Below are 13,605 nucleotides of genomic sequence, written 5' to 3'. Positions count from 1 at the left end.
CCTGGGTCAACACACCTGAATCAAATGATTAGTTCATTGCCAGGCCTCTGGACAACTTCAATACATGTTAAGTAGGTAATTTAGCTATTTAAATCTACTGTGTTGGAGCAAGGGCACATCTAAAACCTGCAGGACACCGGCCCTTGAGGCCTGGAGTTGCCCACCCCTGATTTAGACTGTGAGGAACTGGTGACCTATAAAGAGCATACCTCACTTTTCACCCTCTGACAGCCAGTGACTCCAACACAACCTTTACCCTGAGCTGGATAAGCAGTTATGGAAATGGATGGCTGGATCTGATAATTAAAGAATTATCAGATCCAGCCAGATCCACTTCCTGTTTTTACTATGTAAAACACATAATACAAATAATTGTATTAACTCCAAATAATGTATAATCACAATGGAAGAAGCATAGGTAGGTTAGGATAACCTATAAAACAACCCCTAATCCTGATATTGACATTTATATTTACATTGTAAGAATACCTTTTTTAATGCAGCTCCCTTGTCCAAATCCCACTGAGTTTTTCTAGTAGTACAAATGTGTATTTAATAGACTACTTTCTGTTGTGTAGTGAATGTGAAAAGTCAGAGAACTGTATGTTCTCTTTCATTGCAACCCATCTAATGACATGGCTAATAACCATTTTTTTAAAAGCCATAATCTATAACAGATGCCGACCAAAGGTTTTAATCAAAACTATAGGTCTACCACAGATCTATCACAAATTCCAGCCACGAGCTGAGTAAATACTAAATGTCAAATGTATTTGGAAGTGATGCAAATATAATCAGAATTTGCACACAGTGTTTTGTAAACTCTCACAGAAGCATGCATGAGGACTGGGCAAACAAATGTTTCAGGTGTTAGCAGGTGGAAAAAATAGCAATGCTGTCAGTGCTGACAAATAATCCTACGGATACTGTTAAGGGTCCTCCAAGTTCACTTTCAAATAATAAAATAAATTTTGTTCTGGTGAAAATTACTAATGTGCTCGTTGAGGCGTAGAAACATCTGGATCTTTTGGTAAAGTCGGTATCACAGCAGCAAATGGGAGATAGCTTCCCCAGGTTCATTCAAGGAACTGCTCTGTTAAGGAAGTTCTTTTATTTGACCTTAAAATATTGCAGCTCCTCAGGTGTGCAGCACTCCCTCTGCAGTGCTGCCTTCCATTGCCTCTCGTAAACTTACCACTCTGGCGTCAAATAAAAGCCTTCTATACAACAGACAGTAAATTAAGAGTAGAAAAAAAAATTAAGATGAACAAAAGTGGAACGTAAAACACCGAGAAAAACCACAGCAAGAAAGTGAGATAGACGTCATTTACATTTTATTATCAACTCGAACACGACTATATTTTAATGTGACCAACTTGCTTATTTTTCAGTAATGTAAGAGTACAAAAAATGAAAAGACAACATAGTTAACAGCACTACCTGCTTGCCCCCTTAAATCGTCCGAGAATCAAAGCTCTCTTATCTCCAAACACTCCATTCTGAGTTGTTTTGTTCTTTCCTACAGTAATTGCAAATACTCTTGTTGGTCCTTGAAAGCAGCCTTCATGCCGCTCATCATTTGTCCTCCGGTTGCCGCCATTGCTGCCATATTATGAACATCTTCCAGGAGACCTGCGCTTTAAATTGGACACATTTAACCGATTTTTTTGTACATAACGTGTAGTTTCTACCGCCGGGACAACAGTCCGATAATACGGACTCAACAGTTGCTTTACTTCTGTAGAAATCAGCTAATATTAGCAGAAACAGCAAGTTAGATTTGTAGAGTAGGCGGTGGTGCGACGCGTTCAAGGTCCTCTTTTCCTGTTGGTAATTAGTTTTCTTAAGCGGAGGTTATTGAAGTAGATTTAAAAATATGTCGCTACATGGAAAGCTTAAAGAAATCTACAAATACGAGGCGCCGTGGACGGTTCACGCTATGAACTGGACTGTCCGGCCGGATAAACGCTTCCGCCTGGCGCTTGGTAGCTTTGTGGAGGAGTACAATAACAAGGTAACTTCAAGGAAGGCGTCCTGTCCCATGACGCTGGCAGTGATTCTGATGTTGTTCTTACACTCAATCATGCGTTTGACGGGTCTGAGGAGTTTTACTTTTGTTTGTAGGTTTTCCAGGCATTTGTCACCTAAAAGTAGCTGTTTATATCATATTTGTTATAATAGCCCAGCTTAATATAGAAAATGTCTGAATATTATCGGAAATCTATACATTGTCTACACCTGGCCACGTGTTAATGCGAACAGTCGATGCAAACAAGTTCGCATCAATTGTTTAGTTTTATTATTTAGTCCTGAGTTTAAAAAAAAAAAAAAAACTTTAACCACGTTTATATTTTTTTTTTTATATTTTGCTTTTTGGGGGTAATCTTTTAAATTGCTCTTTAGCGATCTTGAGGCCATTCTAAGTGTTTCTTTGGGAATTGGCTGCTTTTTCCACTCCCGTGTTTCCTCTTCCATGTTTTATTTATTTATTTTTTAGTTTAAGCCAATTAACGCTGAACTCTAAATAAATTAAGCATTAAAAAACGCCTAACGCATGACTCATGGGATGAACCAGTGTTCTGTCCGCACATAAGAACCAATTTTAAATGGTGTCTTTAGACCATTATTATCACTTTTGTTCCCTTTTCTGAATTTGAATCTCTGTAAAATTCCAAAGAAACAGCTTCACAGGCATTAAATGACATTTTTGCACCAACAAAGTGATTCCTAAAGAGCTGTTAGCTAAAAACCTGGCATAATTTGGCATTGTTTGTAGTGTTTCCTTAAAAAATGTGAGCACACCGGACAAGTGAATAACAAAAAAAGAAGTGGTATTACTAAGAAAAAACTATCTAGAGCAGATGAAGAGTGTCTGAAAGTAATGTGCTTAAGAAATAAAGAAAAGAAATCAGCAAAGATCTGCCACAGGACCGGAGAGAAGCATCTGGCCTTTCAGCTGTTCAGTCTACTGTTTGAAGTATCATCAGAAATGATCTCAATGGAAGGGTGGCTGTCAAGAAGTAAAGGAAACAGGCTGAGATATGACAGATTACACAAGAACTGGACTGAAAATAAAATAAGTGTAATAGGTATTCTTATGAAGAATACCTGAATAGAAAAAAAACATTGAGTGGAGAACTATCAGTCATGGATTGGCCTCCCGAGAGCTATCAGCATTGTTAAAGCAGTGTGGGATCACCTTGAGAATGGGGGGGAGGCAGCAAACATCTAAAGAAGTGCTTTGAATGTCCCTTAAAAATTCTGTAGAACTGTTCACGATTCACTTCTAATCAGTGCTAATGAAAATGATCAAATGGTAAAGTTTAAAGATATTTAAATATCGTTTAACTGAATCCCGGACTGAGTTTCCCCCAGCTCTGCACCCCAGAATCATCACCACCCGTCACATCACTGGCTGACTTATTGTACTGTAAGGTTTCTGGTTCAGATGAGTAACACTACACTGGCTCACTCAAGGTGAGTTGTTATTGTGTCTCCTCAGGTTCAAATAGTTGGTCTGGATGAGGACAACTCAGAATTTGTGTGCCGAAACATGTTTGACCACCCATACCCAACCACGAAGATCATGTGGATACCTGACACCATAGGAGCCTACCCAGACCTGATGGCCACCATTGGAGACTACCTGAGACTCTGGAGGGTGAGATCAGTGCTCGGTGGCTGAACCACTACAGAGGCGCTATGTATCTTATAATCTATTCAGTAATCATAACTAAGAAATTCCAGCGAATGCCAGAGGTCTTGGCAGTGGGCCGGTTTCCCATGCACTTCTACTGAGGAGTCTTGTGAGACATCATACAGACATTGCTCAAGTCTTGCCAACCATATTGGATGTGATCTAATCAGTATATATTCCCCACCTTGCTGAGTTGTTCTTGGGGGTTGTTGGCTGTTTTTAAATGAAACTGATTGGAAAGAAGGTGCTCCACCACAAACCTCCTTCCAATTGCTTTAGTCACTGGTAGATTGTTGTGGTAGTAACAGTCTGCATGGAAGATGCTGACTTGTCTACAAGCTACTAACCTAGCAATAGTAAAGCTGGAAAAACTGCAAAGCTAACAGGAAACTGAGGAGAGTTATTCCTCATCACTGCGGCCAAGGTGGTTCAAAAGGCATAGTTGTTACTTTGTAGGTTTCCGATTTATGTCGCATTTTCCACTACAGCTAGGTGAGTGTGTAGGTTTCAGTCATCCAGGTTATAGGATGACTTGAGAACCTACACCTAGTCTTAAGTGCTTAAAAAGTCCAGTTGCCTTTTTATCAAGATCTTGAGACTACTAGGAAAGTAGTTGGTGAGTGTTCGCAGAGAAGTCAGCATCTTACATGCAAATTACCATGGCAGTCTGCTGTGACCAAAGCAACTGCAAGGAGGTTTTTATCAACCAGTTGGGAAATACACATTTTTCCTAGGGATTGATTTTCCATTGACTGCCAACAACCACTTGCCAACTGGTTGGGAAGTAGATATTTTTACTCACAACCAATGGTTGCAAGTTAGTTCTAGACCAGTCTCTAGTGATGTGTGACTTATTGTGACCCTTATTCACTTGACCATACATTGTCACGCATCCAAAATGAAAGATCTGAATACAGAAGTTTTTTTGCACACCCACAGGTATCGCCCCCTTCTGGTCATAAAAAAGCAATGCAAGTTTAAGCTCATTCGCTTTGACTTGACTTTTCAGACCTGAAGGCTACATTCATCTTTTATACTGTCTATGGTATTAGGTCACATGATGAAGTTAAATTTAGAAAATGATGTTTTGTCGATTGGCAGGTGAGTGATACAGAGACCCGTCTGGAGTGTCTGCTCAACAGCGACAAGGATTCAGATTTCTGTGCACCGCTCACATCCTTTGACTGGAACGAGGTGGACCCAAACTTGTTAGGTAAAAACCTCAGGGCAAGAATTGTTACATTTAATTGATAAAACTGAATTACGATGATTGAAACTGAAAATAAAAAATGTTGTGATTGTATGTTTTTTTTTTTGTTTTTTTTTTTCTGTGCAGGTACTTCCAGTATAGACACCACCTGTACAATCTGGGGGCTGGAGACTGGACAGGTGCTGGGCAGCGTCAACTTGGTGATGGGTCACGTCAAAACACAGCTCATAGCTCATGACAAAGAGGTAAAAGTTATGAGATGATCCATCAAACTTTATTGAACCACTGTCCTTTAAAACAAACATGTTGGAGTGACGGACTCATATGGGCCACTGTCTGCTTGTATCGGAGGTGTATGACATCTCGTTCAGTCGAGCAGGCGGGGGCAGGGATCTGTTTGCCTCTGTGGGTGCGGACGGCTCGGTCCGCATGTTTGACCTCCGACACCTCGAACACAACACCATCATCTACGAGGACCCACAGCATCACCCGTTGCTCCGGCTCTGCTGGAACAAGCAGGACCCCAACTACTTGGCTACCATGGCGATGGACAGTTTGGAGGTTAGTGCTGCTCCATCTAAAGGCCTCATGCTCAGATCATGAAACTGCACAGTGAAAATGTCAATCTAACCGTTTTTTCCTTCTTTTTTTTTTTTTTTGTATTGAAAAGTCAATTTAAGAGAAGCTCTAAAATGTAAACCGTCGCTGTGTATCCGCAGGTGGTGATTTTAGACGTGCGTGTACCCTGTACTCCGGCAACCAGACTCAACAACCACAGGGCCTGTGTGAACGGAATCGCCTGGGCGCCACATTCCTCCTGTCACATCTGTACTGCAGGTAGGCAGCTGTAACAAAAAACACAGCAAGATGCTTGATTGTATTTTGAGAGCACTGCATAAAAAAAAAAAAAATAAGGCTGCTGTTGTAGCCTTGTAGGGGAAAGTGTTAATTAAAGCAGACCTAGGCATAGTATGGCCTCTGGTACATTTGATTGGCCTTCCTAAGGTCAATGGGAAATTAAGATTTAGATGTAAATAATTGTAAAACATGCAGTCTGTTCTACTTTAGCCACCAAACACTCTTTGATAAACTCCCCATCAGATAACGCTTTGCAGTTTTTTGCAATGTTTTTGTGGAAAATCACAATACAACTGTGTTGCTTTTTATTTTGAAGGTGGCTTCTTTTTAAAAAATTTAATTGTTAAACTTGTGTTATTTATTATGCAGCTTCACTGTGAATGCGTTTTAATATTTGCGACACAGCCCAGTTACTCACCTTTGTAGGGGGATAACAAAAGAGTTTGAGATTACAGAGGAGCTGGCAACAATGCACTCAGTGAAAGGGACTAGACTAGCGTAACTGCACTGTTCAGATCTGACGGGAAAATATCTGACTTTTGAAATGAAACCAAGATAAAGTGACTAAAATGAATTCTGAAATTGGTGCTTTTGCATTGTATTACAACTCAGGTGTTGTGTAAGTGAGTGCTAAAAATTAACAATGTTGCTGATGTTGTAACTAAAATAGTTAACTTCATCAGGGCAAGAGCACTGAATCAGAGTTTGTTGGACTTTGACTTGCAGAGCACTTCAGTTAGTATCATTGCTGTTTTTTTTTTTCTTCTTCTCTCAAACAGTCCACTATCCTTTCTCTTCAGAAAACTTAAAGATGTCCAGTTGTCTTCTTTTCAAGCTTTCCATGACCTGGATGACTGAGAACCTATACAGACATATTGATTAAATAGTGATACTGTGTTGGTCCGTTTCACATTTTCATTTACTTTGACCAGTAGTTCAGCTTCTTGGCGCGCCCCTCCACAATGGCTCTAGTTTCCCCTTGGCCCCTTGAAAAAAATTAATTGCCCGCCCCTGATCTGAAATGTGAACATCACTGCAGTAACTGAGATTCAACACAAGAGGGAGCCCTTTAAGAGCTAGCTGAGCAGCAAAACGTGGACACTCAAACTAAAAGTCTCAGATTTTGTATTTTATGCGGAAGCATCTTCTGAATCACAGGTTGGATTTTAGATAATGAATTTGCAGAATGTGTGATACTTTGGGAAGAAGAAGCAGATTAGTGAAGGTTTCCACCTCACTGACAAATTTCTTGTTGGAAAGAATCAAGTAAAGCCATACTGTTATCTGGGGTAGATTCTTTTTTTCATCTTTCTGGAAGTCTGGTTGCAGATATTACCAGACTCAGAACAGGAATATGTCGTGTTTACTAACATTATTTTCTCCCAGACTAAATAAGATAAATTGATTGAAATCTCATCTCCTCATCCTCTGTGTAGCGGATGACCACCAGGCGCTAATCTGGGACATCCAGCAGATGCCGCGTGCCATTGAGGACCCCATACTGGCCTACACAGCCAAGGGAGAGATCAATAATGTCCAGTGGGCTTCCACCCAGCCTGACTGGATCGCTATCTGCTACAACAACTGCCTGGAAATCCTCAGAGTCTGAGCTGTAGTGGGCAGACATAAAACAACTCAAAAACATTCTCAGCGTATCTACGAGCTGACGGGACTTTGCTAAATGACTTTCTTTTTTTTTCTTTTCTTTTTTTTCTTTTTTTTGCTTATGTTTGGAAAGCTTTTAGTGACAACATACAGGATAACGCTGGCATTTTTTGAAAAATGGAAAGTAACACTTTGTGGGGGTTTTTTTGGGGGGAGGAACTTTTTAAAAAGTCTGAAGTTTGGAAAGACTGTTACAAAGGGTCAAAAAGCTGTTGAACTAATAAGCTAGTCAGTAAAATCCTTGTTTTAAAATGCTTAATAGTGCATTTCGTTTTGTCCATTATGTAATTTTCTAATAACTTTTTTCTGATGCAAACTATTTTTAACCATATTGAAAAGTGGACTGAATGTGGTTACTGTGCTCAAACTGTTTTTCTTTAACTTATATATTATTTAATTATTTGTGAACTGTAAACCTCTGTTGTGATACGAGTCGGTGCAACAATATTAAGTATGCAGTATTAACTGACCGTAATACAGATTGCACCAGTAATTTTATTCATGGCAATATTCAATATTCATGCTTGATTTTATACAGAAATAAATAGTCCCTCACAGTTTAAAGCACAATACAGATGTTTCATGTTTAGACAACAGTTTAAAAAAAATATTTCAGCAAGAAGTGACTTGTTAAAACCCTGATAAGAAATCTGCCGTGCAGATCCATGGTTAGAAATGATAGGTTACTGTAACATACAGAGAAAACCCTGCCTGAAGAACACCATCCAGGATCTCTGTAGTATCCGATTTTTAGAAACTGCAAGAAGCTCATTAAAGCTGTCATGTTGTGATAGGGACAAAAAATACAGCACTCAAAGATTAATGGAAGTCAGTCTTGGTGCAACTGTTTCGGCTTGGGGAGGCATCATAAATATAGAAAATACTACCTCAGTTCCAAAATATGTGAACAAATGTAGAGTGCAAGGATTTACAAATCCCATACGCCCAGAATTTCTTCACAGTAGAACATAGAAAAAAGATCACATTTTTAACCAGATATTTTAGTAGTTAGTAAAAAATATTAGTTAATTTTGAATTAAGTGCCAGCAACACATCTGAAAACAGCTGGGACAGGGCCATGTTTACTACTGTGTGTCATCCCTTTTGCAAGTAAAAAGAGCAAAGTAGAGAGGCAGAGTTTCAGCAATCTGCAAAAACTGTACAAATTTTGGAACAGTGTCCTCTATGTAAAATTGCGAATTTGTACTGTAGATGATGAGATATTCAATGTATCACTAAAAGATTCAGAGAATCTGGAGAAGTCTCTGTGCGTGAGGGACAAAGCTGAAAGTCAGTAAAGGGGATACCTGTGATCTTTGGGCCCTTAGGCAGCACTGCAGTAAAAACAGGGCTCAGGAACACTTCCAGAAATCACAGCTAATGAGCACAGTTCACTGTGCCATCCAGGTGCTTTATATTTTAAAGTAAAGACCCTACAATAATACAGAGAAAATCTCAACAATCACATAACCACTTTTGAGAAAGCACTTGGCAACAGTGGGTAGGATAACCCCCCCCCCCTTTAACAGGAAGAAACCTCTGGTAGAACCAGGGTCAGGGAGAGGCAGCCGTTTGCTGCAATTGGTTGAGGGGAAGAGAGCCAGAGACTAATAATAGATGGTCAGATCAAATTAAATGATGTGGCTTATTTTCAGCACTAAGTTCAGAAGTCTGTATCCCCGACGGTATGGGGGTGCATCAGTGCCTAAGAAGCTGGGAGCTAGGACATCTGGAAAGGCATCATCACTGCATATATGCAGGTTTTACAGCAACATGTGCTCCCATCAAGATATCATTTTCAAAGGAAGCCCTAGCATATTTCAGCAAAATCGATACTAAACTGCATACTGGGTGCTGAACTGACCTGCTTTCAGTCCAGACCTTTCAAAACCTGAAAACATTTGGCGAGGGGATGCTCCACAGTTGTAAACATATTCCTTTCCTTTTTTTTAAGATGTGTTGCTGCCATCAAAGTCCAAATGACCTCATTTTTGTCCATAAAAAGTTCTCAGTTTTGTGTTTTCTACGTCCATCGTGAGTAAGCTAAGATTTTATGGGATTTGCAAACCTTTATATTCTGTTTTTATTTACATTTTACATATCGTCCCAACTGTTTTGAAATTGGGATTATAAATGGTTACTTTAATGCCTGCACTACTCCACCAGAATATCCACAAGAACGCAATTCCTAAGTGCCACAGCACATGTTTTCATAATAGTTCTGCAATAACTGAAATTTAAAAGTGTAATTCTGTAGAAGATTTATACTGTTCTCATGTCTGTACAAGTGGCAGGAAATGAGCTTAGCTTAGCACAAAGTCTGGGCACAGAAACAACACCTAGTCTTTCTTACAGGGAGGTTATTTACTGGTAAAAGATCAAAGATGCAAGCTATGTCAATAACTACTGTTCAGCTTATCTCTATTCCCTCTTAATTATTTTTTATTTTTGCAGACACATAAAATTACTTAACATAAATTTTCAGGTTTATGCAATGCAGTGCATTATATCAGAGATACTTTATATGAACTAAATTATCAGCCACACCTCTTAATCTTTGAATTTGGATAATTTTTCAGTCTGATTGCTACAGGTGTATAAAACCAAGCCTAACCTGATTAATCTTGGCCAACATAATTCTCTAAATGTTTACACTAAACATAGTGGACTCAAAGTCTCAGTATTGGGTCAGGCTAGAGTAAATGGAGAGTTCTTTAGCGAGGAGAGTTCTTTAGAATTTAAATAGGATCTGGATCTTTACATGAACAGGGACGCCACTCACTAAGGTTGCTGAGGTGACATTTCTGGATTGGCAGTTATCTATATAAAATATAACAACTGTTTTCTGTTAGTTTTTCATTCAAAAGAATTACGTATTTTCAAGTTTATTTCTTTAGGCAAGTGTGAAGTACACCACCCAGCCAAAGAACAAGTCACACACTAATATTTCATTGGGCTGGCTTTAGCTTTGTTGATGGCACACTTTCCCCGTGGTTTTAAGAAGTGATAATTATTATTTATTTCCACCCAGGATTGCATTGATCTTTCACCAACAAATTGTATTGATGATGGGGGAGTCAGACTGCTAAAGTCTTCTCCAGCACACCCAAAGATTCCCGCTGGGGTTAAGGTCTTGCCTCTGTGGTAGCCAATTTATCCTCCATGTTCCCCGAACCGCTCATTTTGAGCCTGGTTAATCCTGGCATTGTCATATTGGTATATTCCTGTGTCATCATCAGAGGAAAAAAATTATTCTGTATATTCAGGTAGTCAGCTGACCTCGTTTTTTGGGCACATAACATTGGTGAACCTAGACCCAGAATCCAGTGGGAGGGTCTTTCGTATTTGGTTAGGTAAATCCACATGGTGACTGCTGTTTTTTGGCTGGGCAGTGTGTAAAATCCTTGTTTGCAAGCACTGTCTGTGTTCAACACTGTCCAATGTCCAAAGTAAAAGTAAAGTAAGAAGTGTAATGATAAATAATTCTTCAATGACAAACAGATGGACTGGTCGCAGAGCTCCTTCTAAATGTCTTTAAGAAGTAGGCGACACTGACTGTCAGACGATGGGGAGGACAGGATCCGAGAGGTGTTTCTGGATCTCTGCCAACCGTGATTGTATGTCCAGGCTCTCTGGTAGTGAAGGGTAGCGGAGGTTACCACACAGCCTGGAACTGTCCATGAGGGAGGATTTGACTGATGGCTGGGGTAGTTGAGGAGTTAACCCAGTATGTGTGTCAGTTTCAGGGGTGATAGCCATGAACATGGTGTCATCAGATGCCGCAGTCACGTGGATCCCACTGGACAGTGAATCCTGGGATTTGCTGGTCTGCTTAAGGTCTGTCTCAGCCGAGGTCTTAGGAAATAAGCACAGATGTTGAGATGAAGGAAGATGAAATGAGTTTCGGATATATAACAGTGTTTTTCAGATATTTGGCCTAACTGATGAATTGTCATGTTTTTTTGGTTTGATACCATACCTGTGTCGGTGCTAGGCTGTCCATTTGTATGGGGGAAATGGGATACATGCTATGCAGCACTGGAGTTCCAGCCCCATACAGACCAGGGGAATCAGCATGGAGAGTACTAGATGATACAGTGCTGTAAGCTGGAGGTACAGGGGCCATCTGCCTCTGGAGAAGCTGCAGAATAACACTGATGTCAGTTGTCATGCGAGTCTCCAGCCTGAGGAAATAAGAGGTACTAATGAAAAGATGCTGGAAGTATGAGAAGAATGAAGCAAAGTGACGATAAATTGCATGTCCAGACCCAAATGTTACATGCTCAACCTTACACCAGAAATAATGTCAAGTTTACGTCCTGCTGATTTTGCTTTTTGACTTGTTGGTTTTAAAGTTTATTCCAAACTAAAGTTTGCATAACTAGAGGCATGTCATAGACTGACAGGTGATTGCCAATGCAGGCTACAATGGCCTACTGACTATTCTTAAAATATGAATATACCCCAAGTTACAATCTGCACCCGTTAACGGTGTTCGTAGGAAATGCTGTTTTGCTATGCTATGCTTGCTATGTTTCAGGAAGATTTTAGCACCTTATTTTCAGTTAGCTGTAGAAAAGTTAACTACATATAGCAAACTAGTACTGAGGTTTTGGAGACATGTAACCACTAAACATGTGACATTAACTTTATACCATTTTGGACATGCAGTGATCATGATAATAGAGTAGAATCAAGTGATTAGGACTCCAATTACACCTAGGACTAGAAACTGGTCTGCAACCATTTAGTAACCACCAGTTGTGAGAGAAAATATGTAATCCTCCACTGGTTGGCAATTGGTTGCTGGAGGCTGGTAACAGTTGCTGGGAAATCGATTGCTAAAGGCCTAGTCATACAGGGTTACAGACCAGTCCACAACCATCTGGTAACCACCTGACACAAGGGGGAAATGTGTACTCATTAACCAATTATTTGATTTTGGGGGGTAACAAACAAAGAGTAAGGAGGGACTTCTACATAATACAAAGTCATTGGAGAGCCATGAATATTTTCCCCTCTGCTGTTGATCTCAATTGAGTTCTGTGCTGAACCCAAGGCATCAAAACTGGAATGGAATTGATCTTTTTACATAAAGTCAGATTTTGACAAAGAAGAATTCAAAAAGTGCTCAAAGACTTAGATGGAACAAAAAAAAAGTTAGCAAAAGTATGGCTTTGAGGAGTGATGCCTATATGGAAATGAATATAGTATAGATAGATTTTGAACTTTTTGCTTGTTAAAGAAACCGTCTGATGATATGTTAATTGTTCAGGTGTAGAAATGTAATGGTCAGGGTTACCTCCGGATTTCTTTGCTAAGCCATTGCTTCTATTACTTATAGCAAGGCTCATCATATTGCTGATGTATACATGCAACATGAATTTATACAGATTTTCAAGATTCTTGGGTGGTGTAAATGTTAACTCATCACTTATTTTAAGATAAGACAGAAAATTCATTGACTGAGGGAATTTAGGCAATGCAACATTTGAGCCAAAGTCACTGTCACTCCGCGTGTCTTTTTCTCAGAAGTAGCAAAGATTAGAAGGTGAACGGTAGCAAATGCACCTGTTGAGCTGTGAATGCAAAATTTCAAGGCGGGTCTCAAGTTCACTGGGCCTTTCTTCTGTGAATGGTGGTGGGTGGCACGAGTTGCGGACAGAAGATGATCCCCAGGCATGACTGGAAAACTGCTGTGATTGTCTGTCTGACCAGTATTGATACATCCCTGGCACATTCAGAGATGAGGCTGAGGAAAATATCAAGACAGTGCTTCAAAGTGACACGTTTAAAACAACCAAAACCTTTCGATCAGGGTAGCAATCAAGACTGCAATTAAATTTATATGTTGCAATTACATGACAAAATCAAGACTGCCATCTACCTTGGGGACCCCGGTCAAACACTGCATCCCTCCCCACTGAGGTGCCACTTTGGGGGCGCAGTTGTAGTACAGATGAAGAGTAATCCTGCCTGACAGCTTCTGCAGGGTAATGCTCTGCTTTGGCACCATGGGCAAGAGGTTTTTCAAAGTCTTCACTTGCCTGCGAACATGGCGATCCACAGCTACAACGGTCCTCCCAGCAGGCATGAGAAAATGACTGATGGCAGGCCTGAAGGGGATACGAGTCTTCGTGATCAATTCCATCTGTTCAAAGAAAAGCATTTCAGT

The 13,605-nt window shown here is 40.0% G+C and overlaps 2 protein-coding genes across 3 annotated transcripts; one reads left to right on the top strand and one right to left on the bottom strand.

Moving 5' to 3' along the window:
* Positions 1-1,485: 1,485 nt before the first annotated feature.
* On the top strand, positions 1,486-8,466 carry LOC100709567 (DDB1- and CUL4-associated factor 7). 2 transcript variants are annotated; one of them, XM_003458743.5, is made up of 7 exons: positions 1,486-2,014; positions 3,503-3,661; positions 4,799-4,910; positions 5,034-5,152; positions 5,259-5,468; positions 5,627-5,744; positions 7,202-8,466. In XM_003458743.5, the coding sequence occupies exons 1-7, from the start codon at positions 1,877-1,879 to the stop codon at positions 7,372-7,374; spliced, it is 1,029 nt and encodes a 342-aa protein (XP_003458791.1). In that variant the 5' UTR covers positions 1,486-1,876; the 3' UTR covers positions 7,375-8,466. The 2 variants fall into 2 exon arrangements, with proteins under 2 accessions (XP_003458791.1, XP_005463944.1); XM_005463887.3 differs by having other exon boundaries at positions 1,879-2,014; positions 3,478-3,661.
* A 2,487-nt stretch (positions 8,467-10,953) lies between these two features.
* Positions 10,954-13,399, bottom strand: LOC102076478 (potassium voltage-gated channel subfamily H member 6-like). The gene is made up of 4 exons (XM_025909966.1): positions 13,318-13,399; positions 13,002-13,182; positions 11,410-11,614; positions 10,954-11,285 (listed from the first exon to the last, which is right to left on the bottom strand). Exons 2-4 carry the CDS (start codon positions 13,157-13,159, stop codon positions 10,989-10,991), a joined length of 660 nt encoding a protein of 219 aa, XP_025765751.1. The 5' UTR covers positions 13,160-13,182; positions 13,318-13,399; the 3' UTR covers positions 10,954-10,988.
* Between the last annotated feature and the right edge of the window lie 206 nt (positions 13,400-13,605).

The sequence above is a fragment of the Oreochromis niloticus genome, linkage group LG8, assembly GCF_001858045.2.
Source record: "Oreochromis niloticus isolate F11D_XX linkage group LG8, O_niloticus_UMD_NMBU, whole genome shotgun sequence".
NCBI lineage: Eukaryota > Metazoa > Chordata > Actinopteri > Cichliformes > Cichlidae > Oreochromis > Oreochromis niloticus.
The sequence above is the reverse complement of the archived record's forward strand: the minus strand, read 5'-3'. Positions and strand labels throughout refer to the sequence as shown.